The following is a 26223-nucleotide window of genomic DNA, read 5'->3' as shown; positions in this document are numbered from 1 at the left end:
CAAGTATCTTTGTCGGTAGAGAGTTCAAAAGATTTCTTCTAGGATGATAATTTTCAATGCATAGAACGGGCGATAACCTACGTGAGTACAATCAGAGACATACGCCGGAAGGGGGGGGGGAATTTCTTCCCCAGTATAATCCTCCCTTCAGGGGTGCACCCACAAGGAGTTCACCAGAACCCTCCCAAAGCTTCCTAACTCAACAACATTCGCATACTTTCTCAATAAAACTATACGTTCTTGTTTATCAGGGAAATGATTGATGTAGCATGACAATTTGACCTTACACTTCCTCTGTACTCCTCTTATAAAAAAAATCTAGTTCTATCATTATTTTTCTGAAAATACAGGGTGTTTGAAGAAGAACTCCCTAGTTTTAAGTATAAATTTAATTGGGAAATGAATGAAATCTTACATCAATGAGTACATATCATGAAAGAGAATTCCTTCAAGCTTTGTTTAGTGTTGGTAGACTTCAACGTGGGATCAATTTGTGGCCCTGCACACGTCGAGACGATATTCCACTTCTGCCACGTATTCACCAACATTTCAGGTGTAACTGTCCCAACGGCCGCGATGATTCTTTCCCATAAATGATTGATGTCTCTGATCTTTTCACTGTACACAACATTTTTTATGTGCCCCCTCCCCCCCAAAAAAAAGTCTACACTTCCTGTTGCGGAGTACACATTGTTGCTGAGTTGCTCTGCTTTGCACGCCTGCCTGGACTGAATTGAGGAAATAGAGGAAAAAACAGCATTGATGCCGTCTCAAGGTCAAGCATGTCTGCCAGCTGCAGGGGAGTCAAACTTGGACAGTTGATGAATCAAACACGACAAACTAGAATAGTGTATGCCACTTTGTACAGATTCTAGGACACATTAAAACTAGGGAGTTATTTTTCAAACACACTGTATAGTTGGAAGTATTTTACAATTGCTTATGGTATTTTCGGATGGACAATAATACCCGTTCAATACAACATAGACGTAGTGGCTCGTAGTATTGAACCCCCCCCCCCCCCAAAGCTCGAACCTCTTCCAACAAAAATTTCTGGGTACGAGCCTGTCTTCCTTACATCATCACTGACTCTATCCACTCGCTCGTCTCAGATTGCCCGCTTCGCCCCAATTTACATATTTTTAATTTTGGAACTGTTTCTGAGACATAATCCGTCAGAGACATCTAATTATGTCGAAACCCTTCTTGAACAACTCTATAACAGCAGCTTTGTTTGGTGCAGCCACGCCATCTTTATCACAAAATACAACCAGATGCACTCAAAGGCGACGCCGACTTGTAGATTCAGATTTACAATTCTAGGTTCAAGATGCTTCGTATTAACGCTTTTCCAAATTCCTCTGGTTGTGGTCCCCTACATGTCGGTGGTATACTGTATTTCGGCAGTTTAAAATTGTGTATCAGAGTTGAGAAGCAAAACTTCTATATTCAACCGACTTCAATAATAATGTTAATGTAGCACAGGAATTCCACATAGATGAGGATAAGCAACAATTCAACATCCCTTGGATAATTGTCATTACCGGTGAGTCACTGACATGATTCACACAGATAGGGCACGGATACCATATTCATCAAAGGGAGTATCGTCTGCATGCTCGTACTCATAATACATTAGGTACGTCCCTCCAGCTTTGAGAAATCATCGTGACGATCTAACTATGTCTTCACCCTGTACGACAATATGTTATAATGGACTTCTAAAGCATATTCCTTAAAATGCCTGAGACACATGCACGCCGACTACGTGGGTGCTCCGGGTCTCCAAGCATTCACACAAATAATCTTGAGGGTGCGCCACACCCACATGATTTAGTTTAATAGAAACAAAATAAATATTTCTCACTTGCCATTATCAAATAATAATAATAATAATAATAATAATAATAATAATAATAATAATAATAATAATAATAATAAGCAGTTGAAACACTGAGATGGAAGTTAAAATTTATAATTTCTAAAACATAATTGTTTGTTTCAAATGTGTCTGTGAAAAAGCAACCAAGCAAAAATCCCCCCCTCCTTTCTTGTCTTTCTCTGGCCTAGTCAAAGACAGTTTCCACAATAAAAAATGGAACTATGTTATGGAAATTTTAACTAAAAGGAAATCTATCAAAAAGTATCATGACTCCCTTGAAAATATATAACACGTCCCACCATTGATATGCACCCATATAAATTTTGGAAAGTCGGCGCCGTTGCTGAGACATATTCAGATATCATTACGTTCTAACATTAGACATCAGGGTTGTCATCCTTTTCGGTAGTTAACAATCTAATGAATTTCAATTTTATTTTATATTTCTCAACTCAGAAAATAATGTTGTCCCGGACGAAGTATGGTGAGTTACCAGCAGCCGGGTATCCATAATTAAATCACTCTTGGACATTATGTTCATTGTATTGCCCACTCCAAACTTACAAAACTTTATATTATTAATATAAATAAAGAAGATTGTCCACTGACGTGGAATATTTTTTTAAATTTTTACTGTGTACACAATCATAAGTGATTAATTCGTGAACCTTTGTTTCTAACCCTGATTGTAACTTCTAATCAATATCAACAAACTGTCGCCATATTTATTTCGTTCTTCTAAATCAACAACTTTCAACGCATTTGTCGTTCTACCAAAATTATCCAAAAACCCAATATTCAATACAGATGAATTCATTCCTTTTCAAAAGCAGCAACACTTCCAACGTATACTTCTTCTTCTCTTTCTTCTATACCTATGAAAGTGTAAAATTTATGAAGCATATTTTGGAATACTGAAATTGTCAGTGAATTATGCATGTTACACTATAATAATTAATGATTTTGTGTTTAAAGTGGCAAATATAAGAAAGATTCGTTCAAAATTAACTTAGATATTTCAATTTAACATAATCTAATTAACTACAATGCCATCTTACGACCTTTCTTATCATAAATAATCTTTAACAGCCCTATTCTCCGGGACGGAGCTACTAACAAAGTTACATGTTCTAGTGTCGAACAATTGATAGCGTATTACTTAGTGTATACGACTCCAAAGCGGTAATTACACTGAATCGGATCTAGAAGGTAAAAACTCGGGGGCAACCAGAACCCAGACTGTGATAGGTATATCATGAGTTTACTATAAACTTTGAAAAATATATAAATATATAATAGGTTCAATTATTTTTGTCACTCAAAAAATTTAGTGCCCTAGCCCATCCCGGCTCCGGACCAGATCCACCTCTGTCTTTACATGGGGCAAAAGGTCGTCATTTGGGTCTTCAGGGAGGACAACTGTCCTCTCTGATTTTGACATTTGTAAACATTTTAATAATAAGACCAATGAAAAAGCTGAAAATCTACTGAAATCTGGGAATCCCCCCCCAAAAAAAAAAATCTGAAATAACGTTGCTGAAGGGTGAACCATGCAATCGCCCGGGCCCCAGGGTCCCGCCCGCACTTCAGAGTAATACTTCCATTTAAAAAAAAATAATAAAATAAACAACAGATAATGCATTATTCAACAAATTCTGAAGCTTACAAAATCCCGAATAGTCAAACGATCACAGTTTTATAAATAGCCAATCTCGTGGACACCAAGACATTCACCATGAATTCCATCTAAATGTTAGGGGCCGCGGTGGCTCAGTGGTAGAGCGTTCACCTCTGGTGCTTGAGCTCCCGGGTTCAATCCCAGCCCTCGCCAAGTGAACTTTGTGGTGGACAAACGCCGTGTGCGTGGGTTTTCTCGGGGTTCTCCCGTTTCCCTACACTTTATTCATTTCACCGTTTCATTCACTTCTCATCATCACCGTCTCCTTTAGCTAGCCGGCATAACCGCAGGACGAAAAAAAAAAACTTATATATTTCATTTCTTTCTTTTCTTTTTCTTTCTTTCTTTTTCATTTTTTCTTTTTTTTCTTTTCTTTTTTTTTTTTTTAGAATATGCTAGAATTATTGGATATTTTCCTCTTTACTGAATATTTGAATCCATAGTTTCGCAATTTTTATTGGACAGTTGCATATATAATTAGACATTTTTAGTGCATACAATCCGAAGTCTAATTGTGACATGTTACAAATGAGAACTAGTATCACTAGTATATACAAGTCTTTTATTGATATTCTGGTACACTTGCTTCAGAATATCTTATGACATGAAAAAGACCCTGTTAAGTTTTGTGAAACAGAAAAGTTTTTTTTTTTTTTTTTTTTAATTAAAATAATAACTATCCACTCTGTAAAATTTAGAAAATAGAAAATTGCAACCGATAAAATTTTATATAATAATTTAAGCTACTTACGTATTTGAAAGATTTCCACGTAACAATTAACAAGAACTTACTGTCTTGTACATATTGAAGATACAACAAGACACAACATCTTGCACTTATATTAATTTTATGACAGCCTCAATGAGTGAAAGGCAGCTGGAAGTTAGAAACAAAAATTCTAACGGGTTATTATTAAATAAGGGAAAGTAAGCATTGCCACAACCTCTGGAATTATCTGTGAACTAGATAAGGCTTCCTAACAAAAACCTCGCTCAATGCTTTTACGTTCTTTCAAGTTCTAAGAAGAAAAACTGTCACTTTTGTTTCACGTGCACGAAATATCGATGACAAACTTTCATTGTACTTTTGAAATACAGGAACCAAATAAGATATTATAATATTATGTAAGATCAAGTGACATTTCACAGAAGATTCACTGAACAACTAACTTTATCTAAAATTTCTTGATTTCTTTAACAAATTAATACTTACGTATATTCGAGAGTAATTTGAGACCACGGTGGATCAGGGATAGAGCGTTCATCTCGGTTGTGTGGTTCCTGGTTCAATCTCAACAGTGCGTAGGTTCTTTCGGAGTTTTCCCGCTTCCTCCCACTTTCTTCATTTCACCATTTCATTCGTTTTCATCACCACTGTCTTCTCTAGCCTACACGACGTGGACATAGGATGTAAAACAAAGATTTCGTTTCGAAAGTGATTTAGAGCTCCTTTGTGGCTATTTGGTTGGCGTATGTTGTCTAGGTGGGGGAGACTCGGGTTCGATTCCTGATGGGAGGTCATCTTTTTCGGATTCCACGTTAGGTTGTAGATCCACGTTTCACATTGACTTGCGACTAAGAGGGATATAAAGAGTTTGTTTGTGTGCTGTCTGTATGTCTGTCTGTGGTCTGTGGGGACTACACGAATGGACCGAGAGTTACCAAATTTTGGTCACGGGTACCGTGGATCATGCTCCAGACGAAGACGAAACTTTTTTTCCAAAATTCGAACCTGGGGGCTCTCAGGGGGGCGTTTACAAGATGACCGATATTAATGGCAAATTCGTAGTCTTCGCGGTCGCTGAGATCAATGGTGAAACTCCGATAGCATTAACTTCCAAATTCACACCATTCGGCTGCGAGCCGTGAGTCACCGGGGGTGGAGGGGGCGGAGCGGTTACCAATACTTGTAAAAATAATCCAAAATGACCGACATTAGTGTCAAATCCATTAGTAAAATAAGTGGTTTTTTTTTCGTTGTTCAGTTTGTTTACATAGATATATTTTACCTATGCGAAGTACGGCCATAAAAGCTAATATTGCGTCGGGACCGGAATACAGCAAATTATGGATGCGTTAAAATATTAAATAATACTTTTGATAAAGCGGATAGTTTCAAATACCTAGGATCAATATTAACAGAGGAAAATCATATTCACGGAGAAATTAAATGTCGACTAAAAGCAGGGAATTCGTGTTACTATTCGGTTCAAAATCTCTTGTCGCGAATTCTGTCGAGAAATTTGAAGCTTAAAATATATAAAACGGTAATCATGCCTGTCGTTTTGTATGGCTGCGAAACATGGTCACTTACTCTGAGGGAAGAACATAGACTGAAAGTATTTGAGAACAAGATCCTGAGACGAATATTCGGACCCAAGAGGAACGGAAATGGGGAATGGCGGAAACTTCATAACGAGGAAATACATAATTTATATGGTTTACCCAACATTGTTAGGGTCGTGAAGTCTAGGAGGCTTAGGTGGGCGGGTCATGTAGCTAGAATGGAGGAGCTCACGAATCTCTGCCGCGATTCTATTTCTTTTTTGCCGTCAACCGCGGCAAAGATTCGTGAGCCAAGCTATAGAAACGCTTTCAAAGTCTTGACAGGAAGACCAATCGGAAAACGACCATTAGGAAGACCTAGGCGCAGATGGGAGGACAATATTAAGATGGATCTCGCAGAGATTGGAATACAAAGTAGAAATTGGATGCAGTTAGCGAAGGATAGAAGTCAGTGGAGAGCTTTTGTGAACGCGGCATTGAACCTCCGGGTTCCATAGGCCATAGAGTTAGTTAGTTAGTTATATATGAGTTCACTGCATTACATTGAGAAATCAATATTTGTATTATCTCTATTTAAGACGTTCTGTCTCGTAATTCTTACAAATGATGAGTTTTGATATAATATTAGATTTTTTTTACAATAGAATGTTTGTCTTGTTCCTAAATTGTTTTTCTTGGTATTAAAGTATAACTGCTGTGAAAGCTCTTCATTTTCAAATATGCCATTAACTAAATTATATACAAACATGTGGTCTGGTATTTGCCTTCTGGCATGTAAAATATTACATTGAAATTCTTGTTATAATTTTATGTATGAAATATTTTCTTACATATTATTTATATAAGGGTTTCTAATGGTATAAATATCGTAAAAACTTATTCTGCACTCTCTCAATTTTCTTAGTGTAACATGAGGAGGCACGGTGGCTCGGTGGTAGAGTGCTTACCTCTGGTGCATGAGGTCCTTGGTTCGATCCATGGCTAAATATGTGGTGGACAACATAGTGTCTGTGGGTTTTTCTCGGGGTACTCCCATTTCCTCCCACATTTTATTCCGCCAATTCTTCCACCATCATTCACTTGAGTTAACCACCCGCCTCACTTAGCCTTGTGGGACGTTAAACTCAAAGATTTCATTTCCTTTTTTCTTAATGTCCATTTTGAAGAGACATATTCAAGCTTGCTTCCAATAAAACTATTATATAATGTTATTGAAGTTGAGTTATTTAAAAGTTCTTTAGAATACCTCAATAAAAATCCAAAGGTCTTGTACCTTCATTAAGATGATAAGTACGTCTATTGTCTAGAATTATATCTAGATCTGTTATATGAGTTGTTTTCTTGATTACTCTGTCATTCATTTCATAATCGAAGTTAAGAGAAGTATATTGTCTAGAATATGTAATTACAAAACACTAGCTTACATTAAACTTAAGTTTGTTAACTAGGGATCATTCATAACATTTATTTTAAGAAGTTCTGTAACTCTAAACAATCTGTAGAATTAGCTATTTTCCTGTATAGTTTAAGATCATCAACAAAGAAAAGAATTTTGAAAATTTGATACTTGAAAGATCACTAATATAATAGAAAAAAAATAGTGGTCTCAAATTTGAACCTTGTGGTATGCCAGATCTCACTTCAAAGGTAAATAAATGATTTGCCTGTCTGTATGTAACAAACTGTTTACGTTCCTTTAGATAAGAAGATACTAGCCTTAGTAATTGATAGGATAAATCAAAATTTGACAATTTCTGAAGTTAAAAGTGTGTGCTCTATTTTATCAAAGGCTTTTGACAAATCGGTATAAATAATGTCTACGGAATGATCCTCAATAAAAGAAGATACTAGCCTTAGTAATTGATAGGATAAATCAAAATTTGACAATTTCTGAAGTTAAAAGTGTGTGCTCTATTTTATCAAAGGCTTTTGACAAATCGGTATAAATAATGTCTACGGAATGATCCTCAATAAAAGAATGAAGTAGATATTAAGTAAACGCGACTAAGTTTATAAACGTATTCCTAACTATTAGGGTTAAATCCATGCTAATGAATATACATAAATGGCTTTGCGTACATATATAATTTGTTCAAATATTTTTGATGGTGTAGATATAAGATATTTCGACAATAGTCTTAAAGTTCACCGGAATTTCCAGATTTGAATATGAGTATAATTTTATTTATTTTGCAAGTGTCTGGATATATTTGAGTTATATATATATATATATATATATATATATATATATATATATATATATATATATATATATATATATATATTAGATTGCATATGTAACACAGTGGCCCCGCGTAGCGTAGTCGCTTACGCTCTCGCCTTCAGTGCAAGCGGTCCCGGGTTTGATTCCCGTTGGGTCAATCGGTCGAAAAAATTAAAACGCTTTTTCAGGCAGCCACCCTGAATGAGGTTTTCCTGGGTTTTCCTCATTCAAACCAGGCAAATGCCGGGATGGTGCCTAATTTATAGGTGCCAGACCGCTTCCGTCCTTCCCCAATCCTTTCTTCCTTCCCTTTCCCCGGATGGTGTGCTCGCCGAGGGACGTCATCCCTCAAAATGTGACGGGCTAAATGGCCAGAGATGCCAAAAGCCCAGAAATCTAAATCCTAAATCCCACGTATATGTAACACACAGAGACATACAATGTAAATCTGCTCGTCCTTTAAATATATGAGTTGGATACTCATCATAACCCATAGATTTATTCAACTTTTTAAAAAAAATCATTCCTTACACTCATTTTCAGCCGCTGTGCTATTATCTAAGAAATAAGATACTTCTTTACATGTTTGTCCAGGTATTTTATAACAAGATGGACTTGAGCAATATACATTTCTGAGATGTTGTGCAAAAGTTATCAGGTGTTTCCTTCTTTGATTTTATCACTTTCCTTCATATGTCATTTGATTTACATGTCATTTGATTTACGTTTCTATTGTTTCTCATCTATCTATCTATCTTCTATATAAACAAAAATGAAAGTGACTATGTTTGTGTTTTAATAATCCTTGAATCACTCGGCTGATCTCGATCAAATTTTCAACATAGATGAGGTTCAGGCCTGAGATAGTTTTATCACTTCACTTTGAAGGCGTTTAGTTTACCAAAACTTCTTTAAGGTTAATTCACACCCACGAAACTTCTTTTCAGACTTTGACATTCAAAATTCATTGAGTTTTCTTTTTTTAAAAAAAAATCATACATGATATGCCGTGCCTGTGCTGTTCCTATGCCGTGCCCCGACAGGCCACCTTGAAGAGAAATCAACCCGGTCGTGGCTCGTCAGCTGCGATCTTTCGGCTGTCTTCTGAGCACACGAAGCACACGAATAACGTCTTCCTCATTGTAATCCATCTTGGCAAATAGTGTAGAAAACAACAGCGGCACGGCACGGCATGATATGTGTGAATGGTGTCCATCGTCGCACAGAAGGAGTATTGCATGGGAACGGCTAACATGGCAACCTATGTGTGAATCAGCCTTTATAGTTTAGGTCTACTCACTCTCTCTCTCTGTCCGTCCGGAAAACAAACAAACAAAATAAATCTCAATAACTAGGGTATACTTGATGGATTACCATCAATTATGGCCGGAATTTAAAAGGACAACAGTTTAGGAAGCAAGGTCGTTGATAGAGGTGATTCCATCCACTGAAAGTGGCAGAAACCAATAACTTCCGGTTTTAACGTTGATTACTAGAGAATCAAAACGGTAATAGATACCGAGATACATTTAAACCGGAAGTGATAGAAATCCACTACAACTTCCGGTTTTTATTAATTTATATAGAGCAAAACCGATAAGAAATAGCGAGAAGCGATATTTTTTGGGATGGGGTTGGGAAATCGATTTAGTGTTCTAGGAATAGGTACCATTTTCTCTTTTAACCACTTATTCAAACTAAAAGAGACAGAAATCAACTACTTTCGGTTTTGAATTTTGATTACTATGGAGTAAAAACGGTCATAGATAGTGAGAAGCTGTTTCTGCAATAAATTAAGAGTCCTCGTAATATATTCGGTCCCCACTTTAATCTCTCTCTCTCTACTAAAACCGGTTTCTAAATTTTCTACCACTACCGGTTTAAGTATTAATCGAGAAAATATTAAACCATAGAAACCAAACTTCTTCACGTGGTGTGCACGTGACATTATTGTTTGTTGCTTCTGACATTCACTGCTTTTCTTATTAACCCCTTCTCGTTCTCTTACAGAAGCGCAGTGGTTCGGTGGTAGAGCGTTCACCTCTAGAGCGTGGTGTCACTGATTTGATTCCAGCTCGCTCCAAGTGGGCTTTCTTGGGTTTTCTTGGGGTTATCCTATTTCTTCCCACTTTATTCATTCCACCATTTCATTCATTTCTCATCATCACGTGTCTTTTTTAGCCTAGTCGGCATACCCGTAGGACGTAAAAGTGTAAGATTTAATTTCATTTTTGTTTAGTCCTCTCGCACACAAAAAAGAAACTCTGGTCATAGCAAAGAGAGAGAGAGACAGAGAGAGAGAGAGAGAGAGAAACATGAGTCAATGATGTCTGTCAAAATTGAAACGGCTGCAGTAATGACAGACTTTTTTTTCCCCTGTCTTTCCATCATGAAATGTCGTTCTCAGTTTTATGGCATCTGAATGAAGAGAAGATGGAGAGAAAAAACAAGAAAAGATAAAGATGCAGAAAGATAGAAAGAAAAAGAATGAAAGAAAGCAATAGAATTGATAAAGTTATTAGAGCTGATGAAAATGCACTTGGACTGAATCTCTCTCCACGTGTTAACTGACCTTCTGTTATGGTTGAACGAACTTCCAACCCCCAACAGATCAATAAGCCACGCATGCGCCTACAAATTTCATTTTGTCATATCCTCTCTCCACCTCTCTCTTTCTCTGTGTATTTATATATATGTGTGTATACATACACCGTTCATCTGTTGTCTTTTTACTGTGTTAAGCTATGCATGCAATCCATTGTTTCACGTAATAAGTCCAAAAAGCACCGCCGTCTTCCAAAGTTCTGAGTAGCTCCGTGTATAATAAAACATTATTAAAACTTGTTGTGTACGTTTTCATGATAAAGTAAGAAAGAATGAATGGCTTCTAATAAATTTTCGGAACTGTGTGTGTCTATATGCCTGTCTGTGTGTGTTTTCAGGACATCACCCATTTCTCAGCGAGAATGTGGCACAGTTCCAACTGCAGATTGCTCTCTGTTTGTATGTCAAGGTGAGGGCTTCACACGCTAGTAGAACCTTGTTGCTCTGTTAAAAGAACCACGTATTAATAAATGAAATGAAATAGTATAATATAACATCGCACGATTGTCCTATAGGCTTAACTAGACAAATGATGTCAGTATACTGCCATGGGCATAGGGGCGTCACTTAGGGGCCGGGACGCAGTAACCTCTCCCCTTCCGAGTTTGACATACAATGAAAACCTCCCTTATTGGACATATCTCTCAATAACGTAGGCCTCCAGGCAGGGCCGTAACTTGTAGGGGGCAGGGAGGCAAATGCCCCCCAAGGAAGCTTCCCGCCGTTCGAGGGAGGCCCATTTTAAGACAAAATTTTCGTACTCCGTATACAATACGAACACGAAATCATAAATGAAGCATCAAACAGGTTCACTACATTACATAAACAAAACTGCACACAAAAGGTAAATAAAACAAAAATGAATCGTGGGACCTATTTCGATATACATTAGGAGCCCTAGAAATATTTATTCGTGCTTTGAGATTTGTCAATATTATTTCCTTAATTAATTTGTCATGTATGGAACGGCCCCAGAGGAGTAACTAACGGCCCTGCAGATCTTGCCGTGCGGAAGGGCCCACAGGCTCCGGAGGGCCATAAAGAGTAAGAGAAAGATGAAAAGAGGGGGCCCAAGAATTAAGAAAAACTTTTTCTAGGAGTCCAAATGCACGCATTAATGCTTGCCCCCCCCCTCCCCCAGAAAAAATCTAAGTTTCGGCGCTGCCTCCAGAGTAGATTTTCTTGTCCCAGTAAAAGTACAAGTATTACTATTACGGGCACTTTCACATACAGTCACGAACAGAATTCGTTTTCCTCAATGTTTTCGTAAGCTCCCTTAACGGACAGTTCATACCGTATTTACTACGGAAAATAATTATAGCAATTTGAAAGTAAATCTAAGGCGGCTCAGTGGTAGAGCGATTACTACTGACCTTTGATGCGTGGGGTTCCTGATTCGATTCCCAGTCAAGCCAGTTTATGGTGGACAACATCGAGTCCGTGAGTTTTCTATCGGGCACGTCCGTTTCCTCCCATATTCTCATTACACTAATTCTTCCATCACCATTCACTTGCCTTAATCATCCGCGAATTAGTCCCAGAAGCGACAGTCCTATTAGCGACAGGAACTGTTATCTGTCCTATGGGCGACCGATTCATTTACATTGAGATCATGGAAGATGATATGATTCCATCTCGTCAAATATGTTTGCCTCTGGCCTTATTAGCGCCCGAACAACCTTGGTATGAAATATGTACGTGCCAGTGATACTGTTCATCAAATATATTTTTCCTCTACTGTGAGTGCAAATAAAACTTATTTTAAGTTTGAGTAAGTTTTGACATAAAACATATCAAATAACTTAACGAGACAACAGGGATATTTCCATGAAAAATATACTCCTAAAGGTAAAACAATTCAAAAGGTAAACAAACTCTTTAAACTACCATCCCCCCTATTGTAAGCTACTAAAACGTAAACTAATTGCTTAATTTGCCTTCCTCCCTTGTTTTGACTTATACATAAAAGATTGTCGTGAAGCAATCTGAAATAATCCTTTATAACTAGACGAACTGTAAAGTCCTGCAAGAGATTTGTAACTTGTGTAATAATTTCTTCGAATATACCATGTCTTTTAGATTTCTTTAATATCCTCATATGGTGAACGCCGTTTTTCCATGGGCGCCCGATGGGAAGGCAGGGGTCGCCCCCTGGCTCACAAAAATGTATACGTAATATAGCAAATCACTTATATTAAATACCAGATATACCAGACGTGATACAGCAACCATGGAGATGCCCCTCCCTAGAAAATTTTCTTCGGGAGCCCATACCTCTTTCTGATTTCTTTCTTATGCCATAAACATATTCATATAAACTTATGCTCCGTACCATTTTAACATGAAATTTTTAATTATATTAGAATCGTAGACAAAGGCTGAGCTACTCTAAATATTTCGTTAGTTTTCCCCTTGATATATTCAGTGTATTCATAGAAATTAATTCAAAAATATAATATTAGGAAAAACATATAAAAGATTGTTAATATAATGAGAGCATTCTCACGTATTAAATTCAGGTAGAGCGAAATTTTTCATAGTACATTTTGTTAGGTTCTAAATCACATTAGCATAAAATAAGTTAAAGAAACGAGAACCTTATCTTCTTCCATTATCTTAGGATGAACGAATCGGTGACTCATAGGGCAGTTAACGGATCGAATCGGTCGCTCATAGGACAGTTAACAGTTCCTGTCGCTAATAGGACTATCCCAAGTGGGAAGACACCATCATCCGCCTACCTTAGCTTAAAGGGCATAATCGTGGGACGTTAAACTGAAAGATTTCATTTTTGAAAATAAATCTCTGATTCTGGGTAGCAGATAGAAAATTCTTTTCCTATCAAAATGCTTTTGGCTTAAACCTACGGACACGAGATTGTCCATCACAAACTTACTTGACCGGGGATCGAACCAGACTCCATCAACAGAGGTAAGCCAGAGACAAAGGATATATCCTTTTTCTGTGTTTCCACTAGGTGATGACAGATCGACTGATTAGTTCCGTCGTCGTTGGTTGGGAGGCGCTACTGTTCCCCAACTTTTCACGGAGTTTGCGGTCTGTATATTCTTTGTCTGTGTGTAAGCGCTCTACCAGTGAGCCACCGTGCCACTTTAGTCAATGATCTACTAAAATATCACACATAACAGAACAGTTGTAAGGTGACCTTGAAACTTTTCCATACATAATAAATGCTCAGTATGATGTGAGTTTTGCCTTTTTTTCTGTTATATGGCGATGAATAATATAAGAAAATTACAACAGCTACAGTATATTTTACAGCCTATATAAACGTATATCCCCTAGCGATATTATTTCCTTACAGGTGGATATCGTTCGCATCCCCCTTCCCTCCAGTAATTAAAAAGCTGATTAGAGTCAGGGGCGGATCCAAGGGGGCAATCGCCCCGATCACCCCCCCCCCTTCAGAAAAGGACACTTTTTTATTTTATATATAAATAAAACCCATCCCAGAGTTTGGAGCTCTTAAAAGTGAGCTCTAAGTAGCAGTATTACAACCCACCGCCCCCCAAAAGTCTGTCCTGGATCCGCTCCTGATTAGAGTACTTCAACATTAGCCTATGTTTACATTTATGTCTAATGCTCTGGGGGATATGTTTACATCGGCTGAAAAATATACTGCAAGTCTTTGTTACGGTTTTGAAATATATATAAATAACAAACGTTTGTATAATAACGTCCACTCAACACCGCACAGAAACCAGTGATTTCGTCGCAGCACTCTTGTGTGGCGAGGCACACCATTTCAAAAATGAAATTAAATCCTTCAGTTTATCATCCCACAACTAAGGAAGACGGATGATTAAGGCAAGTGAATGATGATGGAAGAATTGGTGGAATGAGAATGTAGGACGAAACTATAGTACCCCGAGAAAACCTACGAACACGGTGTTGTCCACCACAAACTTACTTAGACGAGAATTAAAAAAGAAACCCTATATACCAGAGGTAAGCGCTCTAGTACTGGGCCACCGTGCCTCCTACGCTATTTAAAAATAGTTGCACTAATGCCAGGCCGTTTCGAAATTGGGACTTGCGCGGATTCAGCCTCGCAGTTCCTCGAGCTCGGGCTCGGGCTGGGCCTCACTATCCTCAATGAGATTTGTGCTCCCCAGAGATGTCCAAACTCGAGATTCCAGTTCTTGGGCTCAATCAACCTCGAGCAAATAGCGAAAAGCCAAGTCCGAGCGAGCGCAAGCCCTAATGAAGCTGGTGAACTCAAGCAAGTGCAAGTGTAATCCCCTTAGAAGATAATGAACCCGAACCAGTCAGGTTAAGAGCGCGAGATCAAGTTAGCCTCAATCTCACTGAATGTTGATCGATTGATTTGCATTTAAGTCCCACAGCTATATAGGGTTAGACTAAATTATTTACAGGGTTTCAAAGCACTGTTTAATGACAAGTATACGAAGTACATAGACGGGTGATACATGAAAAAGATAGATACGCTCACCAAGGTTTAAAGCCCACCTCGTGGCTCGCGTGCACGCTAGATGTGACGACACTTTACAAGATGGCGGCAATACAGGAGATTTTTTGTGCACTGAGAAAAAAAATGTAGGTGAGTGGCGTACTTAAAAAGATAGGTTGCATGCGTAATTCCTGTAGTTTTTGGACTTTCCGTACACCAGACGTATAACTGAAAACGCATGTTTTATAATACTTTCTGTATAAGTGTTCCATCTATACGTACTTTCCATATGAAACAATGTAGGCGGTCAGGATCTCACATACAAATGGACGTATATAACATATAGCTGACGAAGGTAACATAAGTATATGCATGTGATATACGGATAACTGTTAGATGTCACACATCCTACAACGGCATGATGTAACGCCTAAGGGCAGTGCCTATGTAGCATACGGATAACGTATCCTCCGTACTGATTTCTATAGTAAGCAAGAGGATACCGTATATTTGTACAGCGGGGGACACTTCTAAATGGTACACCTTAGCCGTAAATCTCCATATGGCTGTACCATTTAGAAGTGTCCCCCGCTGTACAATATACCGCTGTCCGGAGAACGGATTTTTCTTTGTGTGTGTTAGAATATGGCAAGTGTTCGTCGGTTACGAGTGTGGGGGATACTAACACATACATATATACATACATTATGTATGTATGTATTCAGACCGTATTTAAATATTGTGCGCCCCGGCGCTCTAAATAATTTGCCGCCCCCCACCCCACACAAACTCATGTCTCAAACAAGGAAACAAGCCGTGATTTTGCAAACGTGCTAGCTTTTATTGAGTAGCAGAGGCCGCGGTTGCTCAGTGGTAGAGCGTTCACCTCTCGTACATGGGGTCCTGGGTTCAAACCCTGCTCCCGCAAAGTGACCTTTGTGGTAGACAAACACCGTGTGCATGGATTTCCTCGGGGTTCTTCTGTTTCCTCCCACTTTCTTCATTCCACCATTTCATTCATTTCTCATCATCATTGTCTCCTTTAGCCTACCCGGCATAATCGAGGGACGTAAAACTTAAAGATTTCATTTTCTTATTGAGTACCAGTTTAGGTATTATAGGTTACAAAAGTTACAACGTAATTTTAAGTGACCTAATTATCTTAATGATGATTATGATGTGGTGATAGATGAACCCTAATAGTTAGAAATATGAAATTTTAATACGTTTTGATCCAAATAACATGTTCCAGGTCCCTAGGTCACACCTGAGTTAAGATATGGACGTGCAAATTTCCCATAAGAATAACATGGGGACATTTTAAAAATAATCGAAAACGACCAACATTAGAGTTGAATTCATAGTTTTTGGAGTCGCTGAGATGAATAGTAATAGTTTTAATCCGACTTAACTTCAAGGTCACACTCCACTCCCCAGGGAGGGGGGAGATATTAAAAGTAATCGAAAACGACAGATATTAGTATTGAATTCATAGTTTTGAGGTCGCTGAGTGTAACGGCATCAGTTTTCAATTATGTTCAAGTTCATCCTCACCCCTTGGAGTGAGAGAGGATGACTTAAGAATAATAATCAGATAAGCTAACTAATTAGTAACTACTGTAATTACAGCGAATTAAACCCATTAACACATTTTCTTGTGCTTGCACGGGACTCTGTGGGTCGCTAGTTTTTTAAATATTACTTTATTGTAAACCTTTTTTTAAAAAATCCAACATTTTGCCGCCCTGTGCTCGAGCACAGAATAGCACTTACCTGAATACGGGCTTGTATGTATTACTCGTAGTTTAATGCCCCACGATTATGCACCGAGGCTAAAGAAGATAGTAATGGTGATAATGAATGAAATAGTGGAATAAAAAAGTGGGAGAACCTAAGAAAACAATAAACACAGTGTTAATCCACCACAAAGCCCACTTAGCGAAAGCTGGGTTCGAACCGGGGATCCCACGCAGGGGAGGTGAACGATCTACCAACTTTAATTTTTTTTTTAAGATCAATCGATCATACCTCAGTTTTCTGAGCATCCGAGTTTCCCCATATGCAGGATTTCTTTAACCTTTACCAAATTCGACAGTGACACGAACAGATACATATCGAGGACAGTTAAAAATTCAAAGGCTCTTCCACCGGGAATCGAATCCGGGACCCCGTATAAAGGCGGACGTGCTAGCCACTAGACCAGAAGGAAGGGCTTCCATCTGAGCTACCATGGTCTTCGCATTGAATTAAGCAGAAAGATAGTTATGTTGAAAGTAATGGAGGAAAATATGTAAAATTGTCTACATATGCAAGCTCACAAACTTCTTTATTTCTTCGTAAGTTTTAGTACGTTTCATAAAATTTGATGAATGAAATGTGAATAAATTAGTCATAATTTAGGAAATTACACTGAGTATAATTTTGCTATACCATCAGGAGTACGATTGAGTATATGGTGTCACGTAAAATTCAATATGGCGGATGTTAACTGCCATATTGTTCAACGTAAACTTTCAACGTAGAATCCAAACGGATTGATAGAATTTCGTGAATGAAATGTGGTAAGATTTGTTTCAATGTTATAAAATAATTCATGTGGAATATTGCACTCTATAGAACAAAAATATAGACATTACGCGAATGTGATGAAAAGTAACTGAAAGCTTTTGAAATGTAGGTGTAGAGAAGAATAAAGAAAATTAGCTGGGTCGAGTGAAAAACGAATGGAAGTGCGTTAGAAGTTGAGGGATGAAAACACTGAAAGGAGTTTATATATCATAGAAAAGAGGAACAGAAACTGGTTGGGACATTGACTAAGAAGGAACTTTGGTATGAGAGATATGCTAAAGAGTAAGGTGGCAGGAAAGAGAGGGAGGGACTAAGGAGAATACAATTGATAGACGATATCAAAACAGGAAATTCGTACGTGAAGACGAACAGGCTAGTTGAAGATCGTGGAGCATGGAAGCTTCTCAGTTGCCGCAAGTGACCTGCCAAAATGGGAGAATATCTATGATGGTAATGATGACCTCCTTAAGATATATTCTTTAATTAAAGTGACCTGATAAAAAATCCAAGCTTAAGTAGATGTTATATTCCAAAATTCATTTCGAACAGGTCCGTTGTTTTTTCCATGATACAGTAAATTTCAATACGGTAATAACAGTTACACTTAAAAATTGCCCTCCTTCCTCCTTAAATATCGGAATTTTGAAAATGCTGATGCCCGTGTGTGTATTTGTTGAGTTTCATTGTCCTAACTAAACAAAACATACATTTATGCGCTTTCTCAATAAAACTATAATTGTTTAACACAGAAATGATTCATGTAGGAAGAAAATTTGATGTTACACTTCATCTGTACTTTTTCTCTTATGAAAACAATCTAGTTGTATCATTTATTTTTCTGAAAATATAGGTAGAAATATTTTACAATTACTTATCGTCTTTTCGGGTGCAAAATAATACCCGTTCAACACTACATAGACTTAGTGGCTTGTAGCATTGGGGTCCCTTCCCCAAAAGCTTGAACCCCCAAGAAAAATTTGCGGGTGCGCGCCTGATGTGATCACAAACAGCAGGTAACGTCGCTTTTAATGTGACGGAAAATATATATTAAAATTGTGCCCCTTTGACCCCTTCAATTAATGAGAATTTTCAAAAACGCTGGAACGCCTGTTCACTTATTTCTAATAAGGAGTTTAAATACCGTCTTTCACCTTCCTAAGGAATCCTAAAATACTCAATTTTTCGCATAAATTATGAACTCTTGCTACCCGCTTAAAATATGGATATTAACCTAACGTGATAAAAAAGAAAACAACTCGAGGTAAGTGATAACGATATAAAAAATTCCTTTAAAACCGATCAGCCGCTTTCATGTGATTCGATCAACAAGAGATAGGTTTCGTTTTTATAAATCAGACTAGCCTTTGATCAGCAAGGGGTCTTGCCTCCAGATCCCCGCGTTTGCTCGCCTTAGGCCTCGCATCACAAATTTATTAGCTTTTGCTTCAAGAGTAAATTTCGTGCATTTGCGCTTAATAGTTCCTGAACCTAAGAATGTATACCTAAAGTAGTCTATTTTTTCAACGACGATATGTATTTTATTTAAATTAACGACAACAGAGGCATAAAGAACAACTGCCTTGAAACAAAGAGAAAAGCTTATTGAAGGAAGGACATTACTGTTGAATATACGAATAACAGTTTATAAGTTCCGTTATACCCATTTTAGCTCGACCTTTGGCCTTGCACCTCTTAAACCCACAATTCTACCGAATTTCAAGTTTCTTTTCCTATTTCAACTACCTAAAAGATAAGATTTTGTATTGCAAGAAAACGATCATTTAAATAACATGGAGATTTTTAATTTCCCCTTTAGTCCCAGTAAAATTATATATATATATATATATATATATATATATATATATATATATATATATATATATATATATATATATATATATATATAGTTTGGACATTTTTTGTGGGTTAGTCACGGAAGGCTAGAATCGTGCCAAATTTCATCATTCTACATCTGAACATTTTGGAGTGTAGAAGGTGTCCCATATAAATAACATGGGAAAGATTTTTCAATTATATTGGATTTTTTTTTTTTTTTTTTGGTGATTTACTTAGATAACTCTAACGAAAACGTACAAGCATACAAAATTGCTAGTTTTTATTCCAATTTCAAGTACCTAAAACATGACATTATAGGTTTTTAAAAAGCCCATTTAAATAACATGGGGAATTTCTCTACCCCTCCTTTAGACTCCCTAGAAATTAAAAATATTCACTTTTGGCGATTTTTCTATGGATTAGTCCCAAAAGGCTACAATTATACCACATTTATCTTTCCTCGTCAACTAGAAGTACTCATTATTTTGTCAGTGAGTAAGTTCATGTAGTTTTATATATTTAGGGTTTACTTCATTCAAGGTCTTCAGATATATCTATAATCAAATATTTGTTTCACTTTGGTGAATCGTTCTCTAGTATGCCCAGGTACGAAATCTTAACTCAAACATGTCCAAGTGAATCCCAAAACTTACAATGTTGTTTCTTATCTGTCATTATCAGAAGTAGAACAAAAACATACCTTAATGCAAAAACAATTTACACGCAGCAAACTAAAATATTCTACGGATCAGCAGTTATAAGAATCAACTGTGTGAACTAATGCAATTCTGTTTGGAATTGTTTTGTTATCGCATATCCATTAGGTGAAGTTTTACTTATTTTTTTATTGATTCTCATGTTTGTTTATAAAAATACTTTTCTACACATGCGTTAAAATCACTTACAAACTTTTCAAACGTCAAACTAATGCGTCTGAAAGCTAGCAACACTGTTATCTTCAAAGAAGTAAAATGAAAAACGTCAATACGTCCTGTGCTGCCACCTGGCGGTCAGAGATCGTAACGCGGAACGATGTGATGCCGCAACTCTACAGAGGCAGACGAATTCTCGATCAGTGTGGCACGGGAAGCTGATGAGGTTGGTCGGTAGGTGGCAGTGTTTCGCTAGGTATTAAGTGAGATTGTGTTAAGTGATTGGGGGTAGAAGCGTAAGGCAAAAGTAGTGAATACGAGATAGTCCATGCATGGTGAAGAGCGTTGGTTCGAAGCCAGAGTGGCAAGTGGTGTGTTTGTGCAGTGGTGTTTAGTGTGGCGATGACGTGAACTTTGTTTTCCATCAAATATGTTGGTACCCGGAGCGGCCAGGCTACTGGCCACAAGAGTTGTTATCCTTGCTCTCCTGGTCGTCTCTCCTGCAGTGTCTTCCTCGCGATCAGGTGAGTTTCTGGTGTTCCGGATGAACGTGGCTTGTTTGTTGATATTTCCATGCTTTTGAAACAGTTTCATTTCCATGTGTCAATTTCAGCTAAATGTCTATCTGTTATATTACATATCCAACACTATTGCCAATAGCTTCGAAAGTGAAAGGCGCCAATTATCTGAAAAATAAAAGTCGTTTAACTAATCTTTATAGAACAACAAATTGTGTAAGGTTTTATATAAATACGTTATCCTTTTCTGAGTAATATTATAACGTACCGAATTTGGTCAAGTTTCTTATCGAAATATTTATGAATGAATATTACTAAAACCCAGAGCCCAATACTTGTTAAAATTTTACTAACGTGATTTTGAAATACTACTGTCATACTGTGGACTGACTTGTCAATATTTACTACAACTTTACATTCATTCATTTACAAAATACTCATGTTTATTGACTCATGTCTTTTATAGAACTAACCTATTTACCTCTCGAAGCTACCAAATAATAATAATAATAATAATAATAATAATAATAATAATAATAATAATAATAATAATAATAATAATAATAATAATAATAATAATAGCGTATGTACTGAAGTGTGTCTACATAAAGCGCATATGTGATTTAAAGTTCTGGTATTTTTGTTTACAATTTGTATTTGTGACATCCACTCGCGTACTCACTTCGCAGGGGCGGACCAAGGCAAAATTTTCACCCGGGCAAAGTGAGTTTTTGGCGGCCCCCTAGTCCTAGCCTATATTTTATTACATTTTACATTTTTACAGTGATTTTTAATATTTTAAACCTATTTTTCGAAAAGAAAGATTAATACTCAAAACTACATGATATAGGTATATCTAGTACTTAAAAATATACAAATTTGGTATCAATTACATTGTGATTAATAATAATAATAATAATAATAATAATAATAATAATAATAATAATAATAATAATAATAATAATAATAATAATAATAATAATAATAATAATGTATTGGTATGTGTAAACAAAAACAATATCGAACAGCATTTATTGAATAGTACTAATAAATGGTGACATGATTACTGCTGTATTGCAAATTGTTTTGCTACATCAATAACATCAGGAGTCATTCTACCATATATGCGACTTTGTAACAATCTATTCAAATAATGTGAAATACCAGTAAATACACTTCACAAATGTTGAACGTGTTTTACGCACAGCGATATAGCTCCCCTAGTATTATGAAACTCTCTTCTTCCATGGTGGAATGGAAAAAGATGATGTAATTGACGATACCTTACAAGAATATACACAAGAAAGTCAGTACAAAACGCGTTATAAAATTAACTTTTTGAGGCTCGTTTTGGCGCCTGCTGAGTATGGCGCCGCAAGCAGTCGCCCGGGTTGCCTGGCCTTTGGTCCACCCCTGCCACTTACAGTAACTAGGATGCTTCCTATAATTACAATGACCTCTTGGCAAACCAATGTCATCATACTCTTTTTAAATAACAGTGATTCGTAACGTCACAAATAGTGTTAATAGTTAAATAAAAAATAATTCGCACTTATTATTCTTCATTAATTCCCTAAGAGCTATCATTTATTTTAAAAATAAACCTTAGTTCAAGTATTACGTATTGCTGTAAATTACGACATTGAAATGACAAAATTTTGCCAAGAATATTTTGTAAGTTTACTAATAAATAATACATTAGATTTCCTCTCGTACAGCGTCGCTGCCAAATACCAAATAAATGTCAAAATTATTTCTATACATTCATCAAAATTATTTCAAAATACACGGTAGTCTGACTAATGACCAGTACTTGTAATCAAATGGAACACGATTTAACTTTCCATGGCAATGGGTTACATTTGCAAGATGAATTATTATGAAATAGTTCCTGCAGTGAAAAATTTCCCGAGAATGTCCATGGAATGTTTATGTTTATGTTTTGTTATACGCCACAAACTCACACCAGCTGGAATAGAACCAGGGATTCCCTTATATCAAAGGCTAATCCCTACCACTGACAGAAATAATAATTGATGTAGCCATCTCAAACACTTTGTTTAAATGAAATGAAATGAAATTATTATTATTATTATTATTATTATTATTATTATTATTATTATTATTATTATTATTATTATTATTATTATTATCATTAGTAGTAGTAGTAGTAGTAGTAGTAGTAGTTTAACGTCCAACTTTTGTGCCCTTTAAGCTAAAAGAAACGGATGAATGATTGTAAAATCACATTTTTTGTACTCACCCACCGGAAATCGAACCCAAGACCACGTACATCAAAGACACGCGCTAGCCACTAGAGTAATAGGGAGGGCTAACACTTTATTTATTTCTTTTGACTGGTAGGCAGTGGCGGATCTAGAAGGTAATAGCTTGGGGGAAACAGCCAAAACTCAGACTATAATAGGAAAATCATGAGTTTATTATAAACTTTCACAATGGCTCAGTGGTAGAACGCCTGCCTCTGGTGCGTGGGGTTCCTGCTTCAATCCTCGACCAAGTAATCTTGTGGTGGACAACATTGTGTCCGTGGGTTTTGTCGGAGTACTTCCGTTTCCTCACACTTTGTCATTCCACCAATTCTTCCATCATCCATTTACTTGCCTTAATCATTCATCTCCCTTAGACTAAAGGACATAATGTGGGACGTAAAACCGAAAAAATTAATTTAATTTATTTTTTTCTCGTTACTAAGCCACTCACTTCTAGGGATGCGCACGAGACGAGTCGAGACAGGATTTTCATGACAAAATTCGAGTCGAGACATTACTTTTACAGCACATTTTCGAGTCGAGACAACCACAAATCTTGTCTCGTGCGCATCCCTACTCTGCTACTCACTTCCCTGATACAGGGTCTGCTGTGGGTTTCATGTTAATTAAAACTGTTGTCAAGAGTAAGTACAATATAATACTGATAATTCAAGTCTCGGAAATCTCATGTTTGACATAGGCCTAACCTGAGTCATCAAAAATTTAAAAAAAAAAATGTCCCATCGCTAACAAACAACAATCCATTATCTACTGTACTGTCTTCATGACGGCTATTATGTTGCATAGTCTTGTTACATAGCAGTGCACTAATTCATGTATACTTTCTTCTTCACTGCTCAACACGCCCATAACAAGAACACTAAGATAGAGGGGGCCGAAATAATTTTAGGGGAGCTAATTTGAGTTCACCTTACATTCATATACATGTATCAACAAAAAACTGAGTTTCAGAGGGATGAAAGTGGTCCGTCCGTCCGTATCCACTAGCTACGGGTCTGCTGCTCAATTTGAATTCTGAATGTTTCTAAGTCGTGATTACTTAATTCATTATATTACACTAAGTTCTAATACGATTGTTTCTATTCTTTCATTCTTTGCTTCGAAACAGTGATAGAAAAAAAAATAATAAAAGAAGCGAATGAATTAAATTTCGAGCCTACAATTCTACCCTTTCTATCCCTAAAGGAATTATAAATAATTATGAAATGATCGGTGGAATGAAAATATGGAAGGACATGAGAAAATCCACAGAGACGATATTGTTCTCTACAAGGTCACATGGCCTAGAATCGAACCAGGGACCTCTCACACGAGAGGCGAGCGCTCTATCACTGAACCACTCTGTCCCTAAAAATGAAGAAAGAATGTTCCTGTACGATCAAAGTTAGCCTCCCCGCTGATACAGTAGCCAGCATACGCGCCTTGGGCGTCCGGCGGCCCCAGTGAGAAGTTAGTTTGAACGCATTACCGTGGTTTAGATTCCACCTTAAATTGTAGATCAACATCTCATATAGCCTGGGTACCGAATTTAAAAAAAAAAAAAACAAAGGGATCATTCCGAGATTAAGGAGGAACCGTAAAAGACATTGCTGCACAATGTGGTATGAGTCATTAACAACAAACTGATTTCACTATTATTGTCAGTTAAAAAAAAAAAAAAAAAACTGGATGACAGTGTAAGCCAAACCCCGTGTTAAGATAAGTTGGTTGAAAATTGAATTCACGGTATTTATGCTGTACTAGCAGAAGTACCCGCTTTTCTTACGCATGGAATAATATGCAACCAGCAACGCAGTAGGGTGGTTTGGGTTGTTTAATCTGAGGGCTTGCTTAGATATCTCCAGAATATGAGATGAGACCCCCCTCAATTCCGCTTTCGAGTCGAAAACCGAAAATCCGGCATCTTACGCTGCTAGATCTATCTGTGTAGAAATAGTGGTGGGTCTAGGTGATTTCTTTCTTTCCATGTAAAAATATAATGACGCACGCACACACACACACACACGTATACACGTTCATTTATATATTAGTATTATTATATTTGTAAAAATCTATAAAAATCCAGCATTTTTCCTCCTTTTTCGTTTAATCGGAGATAACCTCGGTCATCCAATGCGAATTATCGACGTTTCACTGTATATGAAATTAGTTACACATCAAAAGTTACAAAACTTCAGATTTACTTGTGAAAATGTTTCCCTTTTTGCACGAGATGGCGAAAGAATCAAAAGAAAGAAAGCTTGATGCTTGCGTGCTATTACGTACGTTTCATTATGTGTAGGTGAACAAGTTCAGACTTGTTGGTGTGCATGTGTTTCAACTTGATTTTGAACTGTTTCTTTATCTTTTACCGTTCATAGGGAAAAAATGTTCTAAAAAAAAGCTGACCTGCACGGACTCATTCTTTATACAAAATACGAGAAGCAGGCTCATACTTGCTTTCACGAGGTGATTCTTTTCTGCAGCCGAAATTGTGAAAGGAAACAGAACTGACCATCACAGTTTGCTACGCAAAATCAGAGAAATGCAGTGGAAACAAACAAAAAGCTACTTTCTTTTTACAGTTTTCAATTCAATATTGAAACAGACTTTTAACTTCTGGTTCCAATAGAGGGGTAGGCGAAATTAAAATACCGCTAATTTTACATTAATTATGTGATATCTTCAAATAGATAACAGATAATTGAAATGTGGAACAAGAGCACTCTAGACAATATCGTTTTACATGAGAAACCGTTATCACGACTCACTTATCTGCTTTCGATTTCGAGCCATTTTGAAAATCGGCATTTATTTTCGCGTTTCTAAACAGCTGAAAACATAAAGCCACTAGATGACTTGTGATAACGGTACCTCACGCAAAATAATATTGTCTAGGGCGCTCTTGTTCCATATTTCAATTATCTTTTATCTATTTGAAGATATCACATAATTACTGTAAAATTAGCGGCATTTTAATTTCGTTGGGATGAAAACTCTTAAGTATTAAATATCTACCACTACCGGTCGTAGTAGAAAGATACAGGGGAAGA

At 36.9% G+C, this 26223-nt stretch overlaps 2 protein-coding genes across 2 annotated transcripts in view; one reads left to right on the top strand and one right to left on the bottom strand.

The window, feature by feature from the left end:
- Positions 1-4413, bottom strand: part of LOC145679880 (carbonic anhydrase 1-like) — an 87112-nt gene extending 82699 nt beyond the window's left edge. Inside the window, exon 1 of the mRNA XM_081750390.1 lies at positions 4312-4413. The gene's annotated coding sequence lies outside the window, so the exon portion shown is untranslated. The remainder of the gene's footprint in view (positions 1-4311) is intronic.
- A 16162-nt stretch (positions 4414-20575) lies between these two features.
- The window catches only part of LOC145678796 (disintegrin and metalloproteinase domain-containing protein 10-like), a 502666-nt gene continuing 497018 nt past the window's right edge, over positions 20576-26223 (top strand). The window contains exon 1 of the mRNA XM_081749311.1: positions 20576-20906. Coding sequence (XP_081605437.1) covers positions 20813-20906 — 94 coding nt within the window. The 5' untranslated portion in view covers positions 20576-20812. The remainder of the gene's footprint in view (positions 20907-26223) is intronic.

The sequence above is a fragment of the Thermobia domestica genome, chromosome 2, assembly GCF_964235325.1.
Source record: "Thermobia domestica chromosome 2, izTheDome1.hap1.1, whole genome shotgun sequence".
Classification (NCBI taxonomy): Eukaryota; Metazoa; Arthropoda; class Insecta; order Zygentoma; family Lepismatidae; genus Thermobia; species Thermobia domestica.
This window is presented reverse-complemented; position numbering and strand designations above follow the sequence as displayed.